The 21,273-nt window shown below is 46.3% G+C and overlaps 5 protein-coding genes across 5 annotated transcripts; 2 read left to right on the forward strand and 3 right to left on the reverse strand.

Moving 5' to 3' along the window:
- Positions 1-3,596: 3,596 nt before the first annotated feature.
- Z519_09320 (uncharacterized protein) lies at positions 3,597-7,050 on the reverse strand (the record flags this gene model as incomplete). Its single annotated transcript, XM_016767044.1, has 4 exons — positions 3,597-4,300; positions 4,351-5,299; positions 5,346-5,439; positions 5,486-7,050. The coding sequence occupies 4 exons, from the start codon at positions 7,048-7,050 to the stop codon at positions 3,597-3,599; spliced, it is 3,312 nt and encodes a 1,103-aa protein (XP_016616560.1).
- A 693-nt stretch (positions 7,051-7,743) lies between these two features.
- Z519_09321 (uncharacterized protein) lies at positions 7,744-9,531 on the forward strand (the record flags this gene model as incomplete). Its single annotated transcript, XM_016767045.1, has 2 exons — positions 7,744-7,993; positions 8,051-9,531. 2 exons carry the CDS (start codon positions 7,744-7,746, stop codon positions 9,529-9,531), a joined length of 1,731 nt encoding a protein of 576 aa, XP_016616561.1.
- An 841-nt stretch (positions 9,532-10,372) lies between these two features.
- Positions 10,373-12,271, reverse strand: Z519_09322 (uncharacterized protein; the record flags this gene model as incomplete). The annotated part of the gene is made up of 5 exons (XM_016767046.1): positions 10,373-10,581; positions 10,637-11,524; positions 11,575-11,764; positions 11,820-12,148; positions 12,199-12,271. The coding sequence occupies 5 exons, from the start codon at positions 12,269-12,271 to the stop codon at positions 10,373-10,375; spliced, it is 1,689 nt and encodes a 562-aa protein (XP_016616562.1).
- Positions 12,272-13,117: 846 nt separating this feature from the next.
- On the forward strand, positions 13,118-16,518 carry Z519_09323 (potassium/sodium efflux P-type ATPase, fungal-type; the record flags this gene model as incomplete). Its single annotated transcript, XM_016767047.1, has 7 exons — positions 13,118-13,312; positions 13,369-13,634; positions 13,679-14,289; positions 14,341-14,640; positions 14,756-15,492; positions 15,544-15,927; positions 15,979-16,518. The coding sequence occupies 7 exons, from the start codon at positions 13,118-13,120 to the stop codon at positions 16,516-16,518; spliced, it is 3,033 nt and encodes a 1,010-aa protein (XP_016616563.1).
- A 1,746-nt stretch (positions 16,519-18,264) lies between these two features.
- On the reverse strand, positions 18,265-20,107 carry Z519_09324 (uncharacterized protein; the record flags this gene model as incomplete). The annotated part of the gene is made up of 4 exons (XM_016767048.1): positions 18,265-19,222; positions 19,291-19,581; positions 19,678-19,979; positions 20,042-20,107. The coding sequence occupies 4 exons, from the start codon at positions 20,105-20,107 to the stop codon at positions 18,265-18,267; spliced, it is 1,617 nt and encodes a 538-aa protein (XP_016616564.1).
- Positions 20,108-21,273: the final 1,166 nt, after the last annotated feature.

Genomic DNA, 21,273 nt, shown 5'->3' on the forward strand with positions numbered 1-21,273 from the left:
CACGACTATCGAGGTAGCCGTCCTCGCCTAAAACGTTAAAAGATAAAGTAAATATTATAGCCCGAAGTATACTCTTATCGAAAAGTAATAACGCTAGAGAATAAGAGCTTTAAGAATTCTCGCTCACTAAGTAAGAATATCGTAAGATCTTTATAGATAACTAAAAGATTAATTATAGATAAGATAAATTAAATAGCTATATAGACTAAAGATAACGAGAAAAATATATATTAGTAACACTACTAGTAACGATACTATTACTAGAAGATCGAGTTTAATATAGAATTAATTCGAAGAGATAATCTAAAACGTAAAATATTAAGATTTTATTATAGAGACTCCGGAATATATATACTTTTACTAAAGATAGATATAAGTATTTAGTTCTTATCTTCTCATTAATCTTTCTTTCGATTACGATTCTACGACTTAATTCTCCGTTACTTATATTATTTTAAATTATTCTAAACTCTCTTAACTCGTTCTTTACTCTTAAAATTATCTTTCTAAGTAAGATTCTAAAAGCGTAAGTCTAGAAACTTTTATATAACTTTATTATTAAGTTTAGTATTTTAACGACGATAGTTCGAACTAAATTATCTTTTTCTTTTCTTTCTTTCTTCTCGGTTTTTTATCTTAATAATTCACTACGCTATTAAGATATTTAGAAATTCTAGGTTACTTTTATCGAGACTTTTAATAATTTATCTAAATTCTACTTCTATAATCGCTATTAATAGAGATACTAAATATTAAGTACCTAATATCGGAACCGTCGAAAACTAGTCTATTCTCACTATTAAATATCTAGACTATATTAGAGAAGTTACGCTTAAAGAAGCTATAGCTACTATAAATTAGAATAATACGAATCGAATTAAAGACTTCTATAGCTCTCTTAAATTAAAATATCGGTAAATAAGCGAAATCCGCGACTTTATAGCTTAACGAGTTTACGATCTCATTAAAGATCTTCTAAATACTTATATAGAGTTTTAAAAATACTCTAGTTTATACACTAGAAAGAAAGAGTTTAATAATAGACGAAATCGTCGTATAGAGATACGTAATAAGTTACTCTCTAAATACGGCCGAATAAATAATATAAGTCTCTTTAATTATAAGTATAGAGAGAGAGGCGTTCCTATCTTACGCGGAGAATTCGTAAAGCTTTCTACTTAGACGTTAATGAAATTCTTTAACGAATTAATTATTTTATACGGAGAAAATGTAACTATACTCTTAGACTAGTATTAATTCGCTTAGAAACACTTACTCTAGTATAACGTAATATCTCTTCAACTACTATAAGTCGCCTCGTATAAAATAATAGTTCGTCTTATTCGAATTCGATAGAATCGACACTATAATACTTCGTCGTATCTAGTTACGAGAGATATTTAGATCGTCCTTAATAATAAAATATCTAACGATAATAAGCGAATCGCTAAGCGTAATCGTTCTAAGTAATTAGAGATACTTAGCCGATACGAATTTATAGAAGTAGCTAGGCTATACTAAATAGACGTTCTTTCTATAAACTATAATAATCTAATTATATTTAAAGAAAAATCTAGACTAGTAGCACTACTTACTACGTAAGATTTAATTACTAGAAATGTTTTAGACTTAGAAGTTCATCGACTCATTACTTATTCTAGTACTAATAATCTCTCTACATCTCGAACGACGAATTTCGCCGGCCTTATCGATTCTTTTAATACTTCCATAAGACGTCCGAATACGCGGATTACCTAAGGCGATCGAACTTCTACTTCTACGATCTTTACTACGTCTACTCTTATTACTTTAATTTCTATACGACTATAGTAAAGCGCTCTTTCAATACGATCTAGTTTAACGAGTATAGAACGAGAAAGTTTAATATAGCTTACGAAATTAAGAGAAGAACGCTCTATTCTTAGAAGTCGCGAATAAATAAATTAAATAAGAAATAATTCGATTAATATCTTAGACGTTATAAAGAGACCGCGGCTATAGATAATAATCCCTAATCTAGACTTCGTAGCTCTAAGTTCCGACTATAATCTAAGTGTAAAGAAGCCGAGAATTTCGAAATTCTTTTATAGAATCGAGATCGAATAGTAACTTATAAACTAGAGAATACGTATTACTAGTTCTTCCGAAGTCGTCCCATCACTATACTTTCTCGGAAGAGATACGTTCGATAACTTATTAAATTCGATTTTAAATTCTAGAAGCTTTATCGTATTCGCGTAATTAATAATTTAGAAGTATATAAGATAGACGAATTATAAAAGAAATATACTCTTAGTTAGTCGTAAAAATATATAACGATACTATAAATTCGAAGCTAAAAAGATAATTAATATATTAAGCTTACTTACTAGATATATATCTAGTCGATATATATTCGTCTATCTATATATAGCCGAGAAAGAAATCGCCTTATATCTAGAAGAATTAGAAAGAATTACTACGCCTTATAAAGATTCTATGAAGAATCTCGAATAATTAATAAAGCAGTGAGAAGAAAGATTCGGAACGATAAATTACTAAGTTTTATTTAGTTATTTCGACTATAAGACTATCGATATCTTAAGTAGTGCTCTTCGAAGCGCTCTACTAAATTCTAAATATAATGAATAAGTTAATTAGTCTTTCATCGATGCGGGAATTATAATAAGCCGGAAAGAATTATATATAAGATATATCATTATCTTAGACGCCGCGTTCCTTTTCTAAATTAACTAATATAGGAACGTAAACGCACCGATGAAATTTAAAGTCTAGAGAAACGTCGATAATAATATAAGACGACTTATTATCTTTAACGACGACTTAATAGATAAAGAGTATCATTAGCTAATCTTTATAATCGATGAGATAATATAGTTATACTCGATCATTAATTCGATATAAGGTAGATTAGATACGACTAAGATAGTACTCGATTTCTTCGTTCGGTGATTAAAGAAGAGCGTTTTTAGTATTTTACCCCGGGAAATACGCTTAGAATCTAATCTTTAGTAAAACACTAGTAGTTATGAGCTCTAGATAATTAAGAATTCTTTAGCGATTATTAATACGGAAACTTACGAGACGACTTATTTATAAATAATCTTATCTAATACTTAAGTCGATATCGAGGATCATTTCACTATCGCCTTAGAGATCTATAAAATAATTATACGTAAACCGAAGCGTAGTAAAGATCTAGGGACGTTAAAGAGCTTAAATTCGAAGAGATTAGATAAGAGATAATTAGATAACTTCGTAGAGCGTTTAAAGAATATAAAAAAGAATTAATATTTTCGAGAAGGATAGGCGAAAATTATAGTTAAATCTTAAGCGAGGCCGTTAAGGAAGCGAGCGATAATGGGAGGGATGTAATGAGAGAAGTTAGAAGTGGTGGATAGCGTTATGATTAGCTGGGGCGCCGACCCTAGACTATGATTCTTCTTATATAGTTCTGGGGGACTATCTTTCATACAATACACAAGCAACCAAGTTACCAACAGAGAGGACTTCCCCTAGTTGAGTGTGCGCGTTGAGAAGAGACCATACCCACCGCCGTACGAGTTGATGCCCATGGCTAGTAGCCTCGCCCCAGTTCAATATGAAGCAAGTATGTTTGCAATATCGTGTGCACCTTCATCCACGGCATTCCAGAACTGGGTTGGATAAAAGAAGTGATCATGCTTTATATCGCAGAATGGGGGGCAGGCAGAGGGTACTCGATAATTGACTACTTCTTTTATGGTGCCGCATTCATCCAAATACTCGATGAATGCCAATGCGATGGCAAGCTGTGAGTGTCCCTTGTATTGGATCGCTAGGCCAAGCACGGTGTGTGCATCGTCAAGGGATAGAGGAGCCGATATCTTGAGAATCTTCTTGAAGACGTCAAGTTGGGACCACTCCGCCGCGGAGGCCAATGCTACCGTCGACCATTTTGCTGAACTGAACTGCGGAACGACCTGAGCATCCAACAATGCTTCTACAAAGTCGACACTTCTAGCTGCAATGGCCACAATAAGGACTGTTTCGAACATGCTTGTGGGGGAGTTGGTTGGTCCGACGTGTCGGGTAGCTGCCTTTATTAGGGAAACGAGTCTTTCCTGAAAGGCATTCCCAAACTGTAGGACCCTTGAAGTTGCTTCTCCTTGAGCAGCTCCACGGAACGCTTTTTCGACGATCTCGGCTCCAGCTTTTTGGAGAAGTTCAATCGCTGTGGTTGGCTCACCGCAATTGATCGCACGAATCAGGGTGAGAAGGTCCTTACCTAATCGTTCTGGTCCTTTGAAAATGTTGATCACTGCGTATTAGTCAGTAAACTGCGTCGTAGTTTCTCAGAGATGCCCTCACTTTTGGTTAGCAACAGTGATACAACATCCGGACAATGCGCTACAATAGCGTAGTCGATCGCTCTGAAGCCGTCCTCGTCTATGGCGTCCACGTCGGCGCCGTGGGACAGTAGAGCTTCGGCCACCGCTTGTGCATCATCTCGCTCAAATGCCCATAGCCAATGCAATGGAAACCTGCCCTGCCTGTTGGCAACTGTGACTTCTGCTCGAGCCCATTCATATGTATCCAAGAGCGCAAGTACTTTCTCCTTTTCACCAGCACGGCAGCACATGTACAAGGCAGTTTCATTGTTGTAGTTGACGGCCCCACTGGGAAAACAGCCATTATTGAAGCACGTGGTGAACTCTTGGACGGAAAGGATGGGCAGGAGTCGAAGAACCAGAGGCATTGTCCCTCGGGCAACCCACTGGTATTCGACACTTGGACCTCCAAAGGTCTCCGCATCTAGCTGTGTGTAGCAGTCTGGAGCTTCACCAAGTTCAGCGTAGCCACTGCTATTGAGTTTCTTGAAACCTCTCTGATAGGCTTCGAGGTTATCGCGCCGGAGAGTGCGGCATGCTACAAGCCACAGGAGTATTCCAAACCGTGGACCAATGGATACTTGAGCCTCGAGTGCGTCTTGAATCCGGTCGTTTCTGGCGAAGAGAGGATCCGCTTTTAGATCTCGGAAGTTCGAAACAGCCACGAGAGCTGGCACATAGCCTCCGTGAGCGCTAGCTTTGAGGTACTGGACGGCCATCTCGAGATCGAAAGGTACGCCATAGCCGTGCAAGTGACATATAAACATCTGGTAAGCGCAAAAAGAGACTGAGGCAACATCACCCAGTGACAGCGTATTCATCTTGTGGACATTTGTGGTCTGTAGAGAAACAGCAGGGCTGGCTTTGACCTTCAAGTCTTCCAGAATCTGTGAGGAGAGAGCCGAATCTAGCTTTCTCAGTACGGATACCTGGCAGCATTAGGTGGCGTTGATACAAATGCTTTGCTTTCCTTACTGATACATCATGGACTCTGAGCTGGACGGGCTGCCCGTTGACGTTGAATATCTCGTATCTCTGTTTGAACAAAAAGGAGAGAGACGAGTTTGAGCTGTCGATTTAGAAGAGTGACTGCGGAGTAAACAGACGAGACATACCTTTTGTCTAGCGATATCGGGCTCCCGACTGTTGGAATAGTCGCCTCCTCATCGTAGCCAACCACTACAGATCTTATGGTGGCGATATCCGTTGCACGGTCTTCAGCTCGACGCCTGAAAGTTATATCGAGCACCTCGGAAAGCCGATACTCATCCGTTCCCTCCATATGGTCGATGAGGGTTTTGAGGGGACGAAGCAGCAGGTCATCGGCATTGTCTCTTATCTTGGACTTGATCCAGGCCTCCGCTGATTCACTATCTTGATCCGCCGATGGAGTGACTTCAGGTGTTTCGCTGGGACTCAACAAGGCGGAGAACACGTATCGACCGTTAAGAGCGATCTCACATGCAGTAAGCCCGAAGGCGTAGATGTCAGAACTGAATGCTACGCTCGTCGACAATGTCGTAGTCCCGTTCTGCTTTGCGATGTACACTTCAGGCGCCATATATGCTTCAGTCCCACTCAGCATTTCAACCTCCAGAATTGGTGCAGCGCTAACACTCAAAGGAACGATGATGGAAAACCCAAAATCTGTCAGCTTAGCCACTAGCTGTGTATTGGAGTCTTCCTCGAGGAGAATGTTGTCGCATTTGATATCGCCGTGAATGACATTGCTTGCGTGTAGAAAGGCCAACCCATCGAGAATATCTTTGCAGAACAGCATTTTGGTTCGCCATGGCAATTCCTTGTCATCCGTCTTAGCGCGGAGATAGTCTCGCAGGTTTCCTCGTGTCGCGCATGATTGCACAACCACAGGTCTCATATAGTCGATGCCGCTAACGTCATGGTGCCTCTCCCAGGCGATACCGAAGAGGTTGATGAGATTCCTATGATTTCGCAGAGAAGCATGACTCAGAATTCGGAGTTCATGTATCAATGAGCGATGAATCCGCGGAAACTGGATAGATTCTCTTATTCCTGGCCTTGTTCGTGGAGGCTTAAGCCTCTTGAGCGCTACTACAGAACCTCCAATCCAGCGAGGCCGAGCTGTTCCATCAGAGAATGGCTGAAACTGGGAGTTTGACCTTGCAATCGCAACAGAGATGTCAAAAGAAGCGCCGGAGGTGAGATATTTCTCATCCCTCAAAAGACTGGAAAGATCCTGGAAGACCTGGATGTCAAGTTCCTTGAGAAGAATATGGAACTTCGATGTGCTGAGAGTATGTGCTTCATATTCGACCGGATTACGCAAGCCGTGGAGGGCTTGATTGACTCTCGATGCCGGATGCATTGAGAGGTGATAGCGAGGAAACGCCAACAAGCACGAGTCCTCCAACGGCTGAATTTCAGGATTCTTGGTATCGTGCCAGACTCGAGAAACCGATAGTTGGTCCAAAGTGTCCTGGGTGACTCCTGGTGTTCTGATATTTGGTAACAATTCGACAGTGGACCCCATAGATTCCGGAGTCGGTATATCAGGTCCCTGCTTACTGGCCAGATCGTTTTCGAGCTCCGCAAGTATCTCGAGAGGACGAGCCTGGGCAAGGAGGCGTGGATTGAAGTAGAACACACGCCAAACTGTGTCCTTCTCAACCTTCACAATCCCTGGTAAAGTGGTCTTCATCGTGTTCCTTAGGCTCCGCTTGCCCGCCTAGGGCAATGGATTCGTGCAAGGGTTCCAAGATTCATCAACGAAAACATTAGAGCAGTACTCCCTACTGCGCATTCCAATAGCGCTGCCTCCGTATGGCCATTATATGGAAAGACTGGTTGAGTCTCTTTGGAAAAGTGCTGAACTGCCCAAGAATGTCCAATTTCCTGCGAACGGTCACGGGCGCCAAGACCAATCACGTGTCTTGGCCTGGTACGGAACACCAAGAACACCTTGAACGCCAATCGCAAATGACCGAAAGACTGGGTCGTTCATTTATAGTTTCCTCCTGACAACAGCCCAAACAGCCCCGACAGATCTCAGAGACCTTCCAGCCTTACCGCCTATCAACGCTCACATAAAAGAATATATAGTATCGGGTCTTTTAGGCGTCAATAGGCGCTGGCGCATACAAATAGTACAGCCCCCCTCGTCTGTGGCCAACGAACTAGCGTTATCTGCTCAGGAGCTGAACGAGCAGACTCCACGAGAGGGGCGGCCGCTAAAAAAACATGTTCGCATTTTCGGCCACGCTCACACACTGAACGAACTTTACCGATCTTTCTCGCAGCTGAACTCTAACCCGCAGTTCTGCGCTTCGTTGTGGCATAAGTTCGTGGGTCTTATCAAGTCTTGCCGAGGGCCTTGAGACTAGGGTTCATGGCCATGGAGGGTGTCAGCTTCATAACTGGCCTTCCTGGTCTAGTGACCGCTTGCGCCCAGATCTACGAGCTCACCGTCACGGCAAGGCGTATGGGAGACGAAGGAGTCCTCCTTGTTTACAAGGTCGTTATTGAGCAAGCGAAGTTCCAGGCGTGGCTGGAAGATGCCGGATGGTTAAGTGACCCAGGTCCAAACAGGTCGCTCAGACCAGTCATGCAAAAGGTGATCTTCGACACGCTGCAAGCCATCAAGCGTAAGTATTCACCGTCACCATGTATCTGGCGACTGGGTCCGCTTACCAGAGGTCTAGTCACGTTGAAAAGTCTTGGGGCTCTCATCGACAAGTACGAGCTCGACGAGGGAGGCGAAGTGACCAGTCTTCACTTTGCGTTACCTGACAAATTCTGGAAGTTTGCACCGTCCGCGTCAGGGAAATCCGCCGACGATCGATCCCGAATCATCAGCAGAAGAAATCGCATCAAAAGGCTGCTTTGGGCAGCTGGAGATGCACAGCTTGCTAAGTCACTGATCGACGACCTTCGAAAATTCAATGAAGATCTGCGGGCCACAAGTGGAGATATGCAACGAGCTACTTTCTCGACGTTGCCATCCAGGGTCCTTCCTCAAGTCCTCGACGACGACAACCTAAAGCGGCTTATAGAAGCGTCTGCTGAGGGCGAGCCTGACTTGAATAGATGCGCAGCCATCAAGAAGGAGGTACTCGACACCATCAAAGGCGGCCAAAATCCTCCAGATCCACAGTCGCCGATGCGAAGAGGCATGACCACCGTCGTGAACAAGGAACCGGGCGCTCTGGCAAGCAGGAGGCTCGCGACCTACTCTCCGCGAGGCGGCGGTCAACAGACCGTGGTTCTCGAGGACAAATCTTACGCCTCCAACAACGACGAAGAGTTTACTGAGAAACGAGTGCAAGAGATCTCACAGATCCTCGCAGTTACACCCAAGCCGGAAAAGCTCCGTATCCTGGACTGTCTGGGATATGTGCCAATGCGGCAAAAGGGTTGCTTTACTTTCATCTACAACCTCCCGACCTGGGCAGATCCAACCCGGAAGCCAATCTCACTCGCTGAAATCCTTCCTGCTGGCCCCAACAGTCTCAAGAAACCTCCACTGGGTACTCGGGTTGATTTGGCCCGTTCGCTGGCGAGCTCCTTGCTTCTCCTTCAGGCTTGCGGGATCCTGCACAAAGGCTTGAAACCCGAGAACATCGTGTTCTTCAGACTCTCACCCAAACCTGAGTATGACTTGTCTCGGCCGTACATTGTTGGCTTTGACTATGCTCGGCTGCACATGACACAGTTTGTCTCTGACGACCTGGAGCTCCGGGAGTCCGACCTGAGTTATGCTCATCCTGCCTACAACTTCACCAGGAGCCAGCGCTATGTGGAGATCTTCGACATCTACAGTCTCGGCATCTTGCTCCTGCAAGTGGGACTATGGAAGGACCTCTTCTCGATTTTGAAAGAATGGGCCGAGGCTGACGAGAAGGAGACTGACGAGAAGGCGCCTACTAGTCGCGTCGACCTCCAGCAAACCATTATTCACCAGATACGCAAGCTGGAACCTGAGGTCGGCGAAATTTTCACCAGAGTTGTAGCTAGGTGCGTGACGAGCGATCTTGGGAACGAGGGGCTAGCGACGGAGATCAATCATAGCGCCATTGAAACCTTCCTGCGCGAACTTCAGATAGATACCAGCAAAGCCCATGATGAGGTTCAGAGGAATCTGGAGAGAAACATTGTGCTTGCCCTGGAGAAATGTGTTGCTTAGAGAACAACAGCGATACCCTTGATCTTGGACCTTGTTCCAGAGGCAGCGAATTCACCCTTACAATATACAAAACGCCACTTGAGGATTCAGACATCGGAGGCGATCATAACGAGAATGAGGGCAGTTCTTACCGCACAGATCCTGCGCACCCCAAATTTTTGGCGGTTTGCGTAGTAGTAACTCCACAAGGGATATTGCCCGGCGAGCCCGAAAGCCACCTAACCAGCCTCGTCTGGCTCCGAAGTCATTATCTAGCCAATGATACGGGCCCCGTGGCGCGATTTAATTATGTTCCAAGTCACTACGATAGCCGTCAACAACGCCGGTTCTTCGTTATTCCCAAAGCTCCCGCTAACTGGTCGCTTTCGAGTCGGCAGTGCCGCGCCGGTGACTTCCATACATCGAGTTGGCTCTTTTCCTTTAAGCTCCGCGATTATCGCCTCATGGGAGCTACTTCTATATCACCTAAATAGGTTAGGCTGCCTGGTCATAGATCTTTATATAGTATTGAACTAGATATAGATGAGTACGTAGTATGCCCCTTCACGTTCGTCCTCTTCGTCGAGATACACTCATTCCGGATCCGCTCTTCCTATTTCCGACACATTGCAACTGTCTCCTACGTAAAGTTAAAATATTAGCAGACTAAGCCATGCTAATGTCAGGGAAATGTGAAAGATCGAAGAAAGCTCTAATGAAAACGTTCACGATGGTGCATGGGAATCGATAGCATTGACCAGTGACGAAAGACGAACACCGCGTGAAGGTTTTAGCTTTTGACTAGTGTAGACTATTCATTCCATCACCATTCCGTATGCACTCTGGATGATAATCTCTCCTCTTAAGCGTGAACCGAATGTCCGTATTGGGGTGCGTTAATAATAATAGCCATCAAACAACCAGAGACCAAAGCTGTGATTGGTAGGGTGAAGATCCATCCCGCGTAGATCCACGCAACCATTCTCCAGTTCACCGACCTCCAGTTGCCGTTGCATAGACCGACAGCGACAGTAGCTCCAGATATGCATTGAGTAGTTGAAATTGGGATTTCTGTTTTGGGTATAAGCGAAGTTTCAGGGTGGGAGAAACATTTTTCTGGACTCACTAAGTCTCGTCGCTATGATGACGGTGATAGCTGCCCCCAATTCCATCGAGAAGCCTCGCGATGGTGAATGTAAGGTAATCCGATTGCCGAGATTCCTCATGATGTTGTACCCATACATATAAAGACCGAGCACGATACTCAGGCCACCGAACGCCAATATCCACGTTGGCACTGGACTGGACTTGTCGATATTGCCGTTTCGCCAGATGTAGTAAATCGTGGCAAAAGGTCCCACAGCATTGGAGACGTCATTCGCGCCATGAGTAAAAGATGCGGCAGATGCAGTCATGACTTGCAGGAATGAATACATATACTCCGCTTTATTGTCGTAGTGGGCGGCACGGGCATGCATTTCTTCAACATCTCCTGAAAGGATGTTGCGCTTCTTCTGAGCGTCAATGACATCTTGGTCAATTCCGTGCCAGAAAGCCTTTTTGAGGGCCCACCACAGGACAGAATGAGTATACCACTTGCCGTCAGGCCTAGGGCCAACAATGGTATGGCTGGGGCTCTCTAGGGGTCGAGGAGAACCTTTGTGCTCGTTAGGATTCTCGTGTCCCTGGTTGGTATTGGCTTCGACGTCCTGTTGGTGATTCCGGCAGTCCAGTTCTTGACGTGTGAGATGACCCCGATAGTAATTTTGGATGCTAGTAATGTTTTCGGGCTTTGGTGGAATGTCTCTAGAACGCCTCAGCAAGAGAGGGCCCAAGGGAATGTAGCGCCAGTTTATTTGCCAGTCATCCCGAACAACTTTGACCCAAAGATAAGGTAGAAAGAAGATGATGACCAACAAGCCAACTCCAAAGCCTGTGCCAATAATGCAGCCGATTATTTCGCCATCAGACAATGAGTTAAGGCGAGATGAAGCGCCCTTCCAAATGATCAACACTGGGGCAAAATTAACAGTGTCTCTAACCTTGTATGAACGAGACACTCACTTGCGATAAGAGAACCTGTAACGACAAAGTAGGCGGGGATGGAGAAGAATGCGTTCCGAACGGGATTCTTGCGAAGCATAACTCCGTACTTAGTGATGAGGAATACGGTCGCTCCAAATGCAGCTGCAATTCCTGGGGCTGTTCCCCATGCGGTAAAGACAGTGGCGACACCATTCCATCCCCAGTTAATCTGTCGCTGATTAGCATAATTGCTTGCCTGGATGATGTTCGAGGATTCATGTTACCTCAGATGCCCCAACAGTTGCGAAGCCCATGCCGATCACGCCGCCCATGATTGAATGCGTGGTCGAGACAGGAAGACCCAACTTTGTTGCCATGAAGACGTATGTCGACGAACCAACGAGTGCGCACACCATTCCCAGCATGAGGACTGCAGGATCCTGTTTGAATAGGTTGGGGTCAATGATCTTCGTGCGGATTGTTTCTGCTACTCGAGCGCCGGCTCCGATCGCGCCAGCAAGCTCCATAACCGTTGCAATCGCGACAGCTTGCCTCATGGTAAGAGAGCGCGACGAGACAGACGTGGCAAAGGAATTAGCGACATCGTTTGCGCCTAGGTATATTTAAACTTGAAGCTGCAACATCTCTGCAGAGTGGGCGTACCTATATTCCACGCATCGAAGAATGCAAACATAACACCAAGCGCAAAGATGTAGTCATAAGCGTGAAGGATCATCTTGTCTGCTCAGGCTTTGAAATTTCCTGAAGGAATTGGAGTTCAGGAAAGTAGTTTGACGACTCATTGACGGTCCCAGCAGGCTTGCTGTGTCCGGTGGCTTATATTCGGTGAATTTGTCCATGTATCTCTCAAGAAAAATGCCGCTCTATCTCCTGATATTCATCGAGAGGGCCGATGTCCTGGTCTCATCCAACATCCAACTTTCTCCTGACTGCTTTTATGCCCGTCCCAGCAAGGATAATGTTGAACTTCTCTATTATTGCAGTCATGACTGCTAAGGCGCTAACCGGCAGGTCGTATGATTATATCTATACTTCAATTCCGTCACTGGGTTCGCGGTATCACGCTTCCCTCTCCGCTGTGCTTGGCAGGACTGAATGTCGAAGTGGTGGTGCGACCTTCGAACCACCGATGAAGACAAGAAAAACAAAGAAAAAAAGGAGGGGAAAAACTACTGCTAGCTGAAATACTTCCAGAGTGAAAGAACTCGAGACCAGGGAGGCGTAGCTAGCGTTAAACAACGTGCTATCTTACAGCCTTGCGATTAGTCTAAATTCCTCTATGCCAAGAACCAGCAATGTTGCCAAGAATTTCCGCCTTCGCGAAGGAGACATACAACGAGGAGACAAGTCGATCAACTTCGGGAAACTATCGGAATAAAGCGTGAATTAATATCATGAGCATAGGAATACACAGTCCATCCCAGAAAGTATGTATGTTCTAAAGCGGTACGTGTATTTGATTACAACCTCTTTATTTTCTCGCTCATCAGTCAATTCAGGAATTCACCAAATCCATCCAGTGGTGTTCAACCCTGTTACAAGAGTAATTTCGGTCGTCGTTATGCTCTCACGGCCTGCATATTCTTTTTCTACCTCTTCCATCACCGGGGAGCTCAAGACAGACGCCACGAGAGGACTCGACCAAGATGAAGCTGCAGCGCGTCTTCTACAATTTGGACGGAATGAACTCGAGAAAGCTGGTGGAGTACATCCGATTAAGATCCTGATCCATCAAACTGCAAACGCCATGACCCTGGTGAGCTGCTCGATCTTGTAGACTTGATCTCTTCCTGGACTGACACAGGTTAAAAGGTTCTAATCCTCGCCATGGCTGTGAGCTTCGGAATCGGATCCTGGATTGAAGGCGGTGTCATTGCGTGTGTTATTCTTCTGAACATCACTGTTAGTTTTTTTCAAGACTACAGTGCCGAAAAAACAATGGAGTCTTTGAGGGCCCTTTGTTCTCCAACCGCAAAGGTAGTCAGGGATGGCGAGACGAAAACAGTAGTCACGGCCGAGATTGTACCCGGGGATCTAGTAGAAATGAGGATGGGGGATCTTTTGCCCGCCGACGTCCGGTAGGTCATTTGTCTCAACGGCACCGTTGTTGCTAACTATACAGACTCCTGGAGGCTGTCAATTTTGAGGTTGATGAAGCATTCTTGACAGGAGAATCTTTGCCGATCAGAAAGGACCCAGTTGTAACCTTGGACAGTCCCGTTGGACTTGGAGATCGCATCAATATCGCATTCGGTTCGTCAAGAGTCACAAGGGGTAGAGCCACCGGAGTTGTTTTTGCCACCGGGAAACACACTGAAGTTGGAGCAATTGCTTCTGCCCTACGAGACAAATCTCGCACGCAAGCCGAGAGTGACCCCGACAAACAACGCGGTCTACTGAAATACTTCAACTCATGGAGTGCTTTCTTGAAGGAGCTTATCGGGCGGTTTCTAGGTACATCTGGTGGCACGCCACTTCAGCAGAAGCTTTCTAAGCTGGCCCTATTTCTCTTCGTCTCTGCCATTGTCTGCGCTATTATTGTGCTTGCGGTCAACAAATTCTCCAACGAGCGAGAGGTGGTTATCTACGCCGTTGCGACCGGACTCAGCATGATCCCGGCGTCGCTGATCGTTGTCCTTACCATTACAATGGCGGCTGGGACCCGAAGGATGGTTGCTAGGAACGTTATTGTGCGGAACTTGAAATCGTTGGAGGCCTTGGGTGCGGTTACAAGTAGGTTAATACCCAGCTAATGTCTCTCTCAACTTACTCACTACTATTCAGATATCTGCTCCGATAAGACAGGAACGCTCACACAAGGCCAAATGACAGTTAAAAATGTGTGGATTCCTTCCAAAGGAGAATATACCTTTTATACCAGTGAAAAATCTCATGACGCAAGTGCTGCCGAGATTGAGTTTCGTTTGCAGCTTGCCGAGAGCCAAATGGACGAGTCTTGTAATTGTGGTCCCGATGCCTTGGGCATACACTGGGAGAGCTTTATCGAAGTAGCAAGCCTTGCGAACGTTGGCCCTATCCACCTGGGCCAAGACGGGAGATGGATGGCTCGAGGAGATCCAACTGGTGAGTCAGCTCCTCCTCACGACACTGGCACCTCTCTCTTAGATATGCAGTTGTTATTTTAAAATAGAAACCCCCAATCAATGGGCCGCCCCTTCAAACTGACATATTCCTGCAGAGATCGCCATCCAGGTCTTCGCGGCCCGATTCACCAGGAACCGTATATCTCTAACCTCTGGAGACGACCCACAATGGAAACATCTCACAGAGTTCTCCTTCGACTCTGAAACCAAGCGCCTCACAGTCGTGTATCAGCACTCAGACTCTGGTGAAATTCACGTGTTCTCAAAAGGTGCCGTCGAAAAGATCATCATGCTCTGTACAAAAATCTATCTGAACGGGAGTCTGGCCCCGACCCTACTAACGCCCATGATCCGCCAGGACATCATGGACACTATGAACGCGATGGCTGCGCATGGTCTCCGCGTCCTTGCCCTCGCAAGCGGCGTTCATAATGGGTCGATCAATGATCTTCACCTCGCTGATCGCGATCAGGTCGAAGCGGATCTCATTTTCAGAGGGCTGATTGGCATTTACGATCCTCCGCGTCCGGAATCTCTTTCGGCAGTGCGATTATGCCACGACGCCGGTATAGTAGTGCATATGCTTACTGGGGACTTCGTTGGCACGGCAAAAGCTATTGCTGAAGAAGTCGGTATCCTACCAGAGCGAATGCATCTACTTAGCAAGGATAAGGCGGACGCGGCTGTCATGACAGCTGATCGTTTCGATGGCTTGACAGATGCGGAAATTGATCGACTTCCAATGCTACCATTGGTGATCGCTCGCTGCACACCAACCACCAAAGTCAGAATGATTAAGGCATTGCATCGTCGCAAGGGGTACGTGGCTATGGTAAGCAGACATCTTATGCATCGTTGACATTGCACCTGCTGACGGAATTAGACGGGAGATGGGGTGAACGACTCCCCTTCATTGAAGTATGCCGACGTTGGGATCGCGATGGGCTCCGGCTCAGATGTCGCGAAAGAAGCCTCCGATATTGTGCTCACGGATGATAACTTCGCGTCTATTGTGAGCGCAGTTGAAGAGGGAAGACGCATATCCGACAACATCCAGAGGTTCATCCTGCACGTTCTTGCCGAGAACATTGCACAGGCATGCACTCTACTCGTTGGCCTAGTTTACAGAGATGGCAAAGGGCATTCCGTATTCCCATTGTCCCCAGTGCAAATCATTTGGATTATCATGGCGACATCCGGCATGCCCGATATGGGGCTTGGCTTTGAGCCAGCTGCGAAGGATATTTTGAAGCGCCCACCACGTAGCGTGAGCTTTCTGAGATCTTTATTGTCGAACAGTTCGCTAATCAAGGCATAGCTTAAAATGGGAATCTTCACCGCCGAGTTCCTAGCCGACATGATGGTGTATGGACTCTGGGTATCTGCGCTCTGTCTTACTGCCTTCACCCTCCGCATTTATGCGTTCGGAGACGGCCAACTTGGTGATAATTGCAACAATGTGTTCAGCGAAGTGTGCACCACTGTATACCGTGCACGAGCAACATGCTTCGCCTGTCTCACATGGTTTGCTTTGTTTCTTGCCTGGGAGCTAGTGGACTTCCGCCAAAGCTTCTTCGAACCAAAGCCATGGAGTCATAACACGCCATTTTTTGTTGTTCGGGTCTGGCGAAACCAGTTTCTATTCTGGGCAATCATTCTGGGATTTTTCACGGTCTTTATAACTTTATACATCCCAGTGATCAACCACAAGATCTTTAAGCAGAGTGAGATATCATGGGAGTGGGCAATTATATTTATAGCCGGACTTTGGTTCTTCGTTGGCGTGGAGCTATGGAAATGGGGAAAAAGAGTCTGGTTTCGGAGGTCAACACGCAAGCCCTTGCAAACTTCTATGTAAATAATTCAACAATTAAGAGCCCCCAGCCAAATATTTCCCGAAACCACCCGCTAATTAATAGAAAACATTATGGGATTTTCTTCGATCTTAATCGGGGAAAGTGTAAACTTCGCGCTAAGCGCTAAATAGGCGTGATCACTCGATAACATTCTATTACTATGTACTCCTACCACAATGAAGAGCGCAAATTCTCAACATTTTTGGGGTCGTCGGAGTATATGCATAGTACTATATCGTCTTCCCTATAGGCGTTAGATCGGTTCGATTTGGTTCGAATCGAATCAGCCTAGTCAGCGATTTAAGCGCCAGACTCGGTTGTAGCACGGTCTGAGACCGATTTTAGATCGATTCGAACTGATTCGACTTAGTTTACTAGTAAAATAAGAGTTCGATCCTAGTCCCTAGCATTTTTTCGTCTCATTGAAAATGAGGTCTGTCGGTGAGTATGTGCTGAGAGGCTCGTTAATAAAGTATTCTAGGGCTGCAGGCGAAAGCAAGACAAGAATGGAAGACCGCCATCATTGTTATGCTGCCTTATGTATTTAGATTTTCGTTATTAAGGTCGGCTCTATAAGATAGGTTTTCTGAAAACATAATACTATTTACTACTATATAAATTAATGTCTTTAGTTATTGAGTCTTAAATTTCGTTTTTATAATAGGCCTTTTAGACTAGTTTAAGTCCATCTAAAGAATATATCTAGGAGAATACTAAGTCCTCTCTAAATCACTAGATTCTCATTAATTTAACGAGAATTATTAGGGATGTTTCTAATATATTCTCGATATAGTCTAGGAGAATTATTATATATCTTGAGGATACTAGTATTTAAAGAACGGATAGAGACCCTCCTTAATACAATGGGGTGCGAAAAGTTTAAATACACCTAGGTAATAAAACTATATATTGGGTGTGTATTCGCACCCCACTATACTGTCTATATATAGGATTAAGTCTATCTAGGGACGGGATTAAGTCCCTTATGGGCAGATAGCACTGTATGTGACTAGTAGTAAAATAATATAGCAGTATGATTACTACCTGCGAGTACCAGTCCTGGGATTTACATGAAGGGAAGGGGAGTAGAATTTATTTAAGCAAGTGTGACTGAAAGTGCGACACCCAATATACTGAATTGGGCTTAGCTTGGTTCTTACCTTGTGCTTTGGCGCCACGAACGGAAACTGCAGCAACTGGAAAACACAAACAGGAACTATCACGGTGACAGGTCAAATCAATCTAAATAGCCTCCAACAGGAAATAAATTCTTGAAATTTATGTAGTGCGTAGGACAGTCTACATACAAGGGTTGACGTTTATAAGCGGTTACCACTGGTAGGTAATTGTATTCAGTATTCAACAGGTCATATAACTAGTACCATGTGACTACTACTAAGAAGTACCGGTAGTCCCACATAGTAGTACTACTAGTAGTTACATCGCTTCTTCCTTACTTCAATCATTATCTGCAGCAAGGTTGCATTACATTTCGCTGCAGTCTGCTCTTACTTCCAATAGAAGTAGTATTGAAGGCAGCAGTAGTAATGGCCAGATAAAGAACGTTACCTTCCGCCGAGCACAATCCTGCCTCCTACATAGGCTTTGGTCTCGACGCAGGCTCGCATATTCCAGCAAACAACTTGGATGTACTCTCTGGAGGCCTTTTGTGGCCATCAAGCCTTCTCGAGCATGATATTCATTGATGAAACTTGCATCGGTCGGTGCCGGAGGGGTTCACCTCCCAGTTATCGGGTGGAGGTATTACTTGTCCGGGGTAAGACTGTTGGCCGATCCATTTGCCATTTTCGGTTCGCCTGTAGGACGTTCCAGGGAAAGGCCAAAAGCTCCTGACAGCCGTGGGCCTCGCGGCAGGTCTCGCAATCGATCGCGGTCATGGGTTCGAAATGTCGTGTCAAGGCATCCAGCGAATACAGACGGATGGAAACGAACCCGGCAGCGTCCAGTTCCGGGTACAGCATCGATACCACGACGAGCGCACTATACAGGTGGGCCAAGAATACGAGGACGAAGGGTTTGGAGCTGGTGATGTCGCTGAAGGAGATGGACTCTCGGCTGGTTAGCCCGGAGAAGGGATGGACGAGCCAGAACGGATCGTGCTTTTGACCGTTCAAGTGTTCTGCTTGGGCCATACGAAGCATGTCTGCCAGACCACGCGCGGCGGTGGAAAGCTCTTTCATGTGCTTGATGCACATCGCCAGTCGGTTTAATGCGGTCAAGCCTTGTTCCAGCAGAAATTCGATGGCAGCTGTAGCGGACTGCACCATGACCAGAGGCGTAGAGACTGTTGGCTCGGGAGAACAAGGAATCTCTGCATGCTGTGTGAGAGGACATCGGGCGTCTTGTTGGACTGGATAGATGTGATCCAACAGCGGCCGAGCCCCGGAAGATGCAGCCCATGGTCGCATGGCTTCGACTACCGCAACTGTCCCCTGCGTGATCCTCCGCAAATCGGCTGGAGTTGGCTGATTGAACATGAAGCTGATGGACGCTGCCAAAACCCCATCGGCATTCTCCCTTGAGAAGGATGCGAGCGCCTGTTGCAGGCCTTTCAAAGCCAATGACCTGTACCGCACTGCGTCCTCCATGACGCTTGCCATCCTGGTCAATTTCCCGATACGGCTGGCGGCAGCCACTATCTGAGCATATGCAACGAAGTCATACTTTGCCGTGGCTTGAATACCCCTATTGTTTGTTGTTAGTAGAACTTGGCGGTTGAAACGTCGGCTCCGGCCCGGGCAGGGCGTACAAACACTTCATAGGTATCCCACCAGAGGGCGAATTGGCGAGCGTTGTTCTGGTCCAAAATGTTGCCGAGAGAGGCAATGTAGTAGAGGTATCGGAGACCTCGTGGATCGAGACCGTGCCAGTCTAGAGACGATAAAACCTTCAGCATGGGGAACGGAGTGTCGCCGCTCTCCCTCCAGACCTGACAGGCGATCTCGATCGAATCCACCCAGGCGATGGACCTCGCGTGATCCGCAGCCGCTCCGGTCGACAGACTTAGGTAGACGCATGCTCGCGATCCTCGAGCACAGTTTTGACTCGTATCCCCGTTAGTGCACGAGTTGCGGGGTGTTGGTGGTTCTCAAAGCAGTAGCAGACACTCACCATGTAGGCCTCGCCTGGTCACATCTCACCCGCCGGGAGAGGCAGGTCTTGCATCCACCCTTGGATTTACCGTGACTCCGTCGAAGGATAGCGGAATGAGGGCCCATGATCTCCGGACTTGACCTCCAACGTTAGTACCAGTCTCATCTGGCGGAAGTGAGAGAAGAACACTGTTCAGCTCGAGAAATCCTTCCCGTGAATGTCGACTCTGTTCCCTCTTAATGGATTTCATGGTCTCCACATTGACGGTCAATTGGGAATGTTGAATAAGGTCTCCCAGCGGCCCCTGACAGACGCAGTCAAGACCCACTCGCCCGCCATCCACCGCCTCCTAGAATTGCCACAAAGGTGCATTAACGCCAGGCTTAGGGAGGTACCCAGGCGGCGACAAACTTTGAACCCGAACGGGGACGAAGGCACAGCTCTGCGTGCCACTTTGTGAACCAAGCCCGAAGGCATAATGGGATTTGTGATTATGCATGCCATGGCACCAGGAGTCCTTGACGGGGCGGGCACACAACAAACAATCTTTCCCTGAGAGGGATGGCGACATTCTGGCGGTTTCTCGCATCGTGTAATGTTTAGCAGGTCGGCAGTGCAGCAGATCGCCATTGATATCGACGAAAACTGCAAAGCGTAGAAGAATGGAATAGGCAAATGCCACTCAACTCCTATTCGTTGACTAGTAGCAAGATAGTTGGCCCCCGCTCAGGGGCGAAGTCGTCGCTACTGATGACTGTTAGTCAGACGCGCCCACAGGTTGGCATTATGTAACCTTTTGTGCAACCTCTGTGACATAATAGCGAAGCCATGGAGACTCATTTCCAGAGCCGCAGGTTTGTCATGTCATTTTCTCGTGGGGACAGCCCTGCACCAGCTCCGCGAAAGGCAGTCATAACCCGTGTCTTGGACCCCAATGGGGAGAGATGATGAATCAATTCGCCGACTCGTAGTGCTGCATTGGGTTCTAGCCTAGCGAAAACCTTGGGATAATTGGTTGTTGTATCCCCATCGTCGTTCTAGCACGACTCCTTCTCGCTTGCACGTGTTTATAACCGGACGAGAATCCCCCGAGTATAGCAGAGTACTGGGCGAGACCACTAGGACGAGGCATGTTGGAGGTCTTCTCCCGGCGACACCGTGTTTGTGAGGTGATAATGCGTAGATACGTAGTGCAGAGAGAGAAGCATTGGCCGAAACAGATATGTGGCCAATGCCAGCGCCAGGACTCGATACAACTAAGTCAGGTACTGATCAGGCTTAGTGCTGTGACAATGACGTACCCACCCACGACCACGCCGACACGACGAGTCTTGCTATCTACAAAGTCCCATTTTGAGTCCGCGAGGACATGTTGGTCTACTCTAGGTCTCGAACAAGGAATTATAGGCTGTGGCGGAGCGAACTTGCGCTCAAGTTATATAGCAACCCTTGAGCTAAAGCTTTTTTTTTTTTTTTAAAGAAAAAAAGAGCCGGTCCCCTGGCATTCAGACCACCTATCTGCTCTGCAAAACACCTGGTAAGCCGCCATACTCAGCGCCCAATCCTTCAGATTCCATTTCTCATTATCAGACCTCAGCCTCGTCATCTAGCCGGAGCCATACCTAGGCCAATCTGCTATGAAC

Source organism: Cladophialophora bantiana (genome assembly GCF_000835475.1).
Source record: "Cladophialophora bantiana CBS 173.52 unplaced genomic scaffold supercont1.15, whole genome shotgun sequence".
Lineage (NCBI taxonomy): Eukaryota > Fungi > Ascomycota > Eurotiomycetes > Chaetothyriales > Herpotrichiellaceae > Cladophialophora > Cladophialophora bantiana.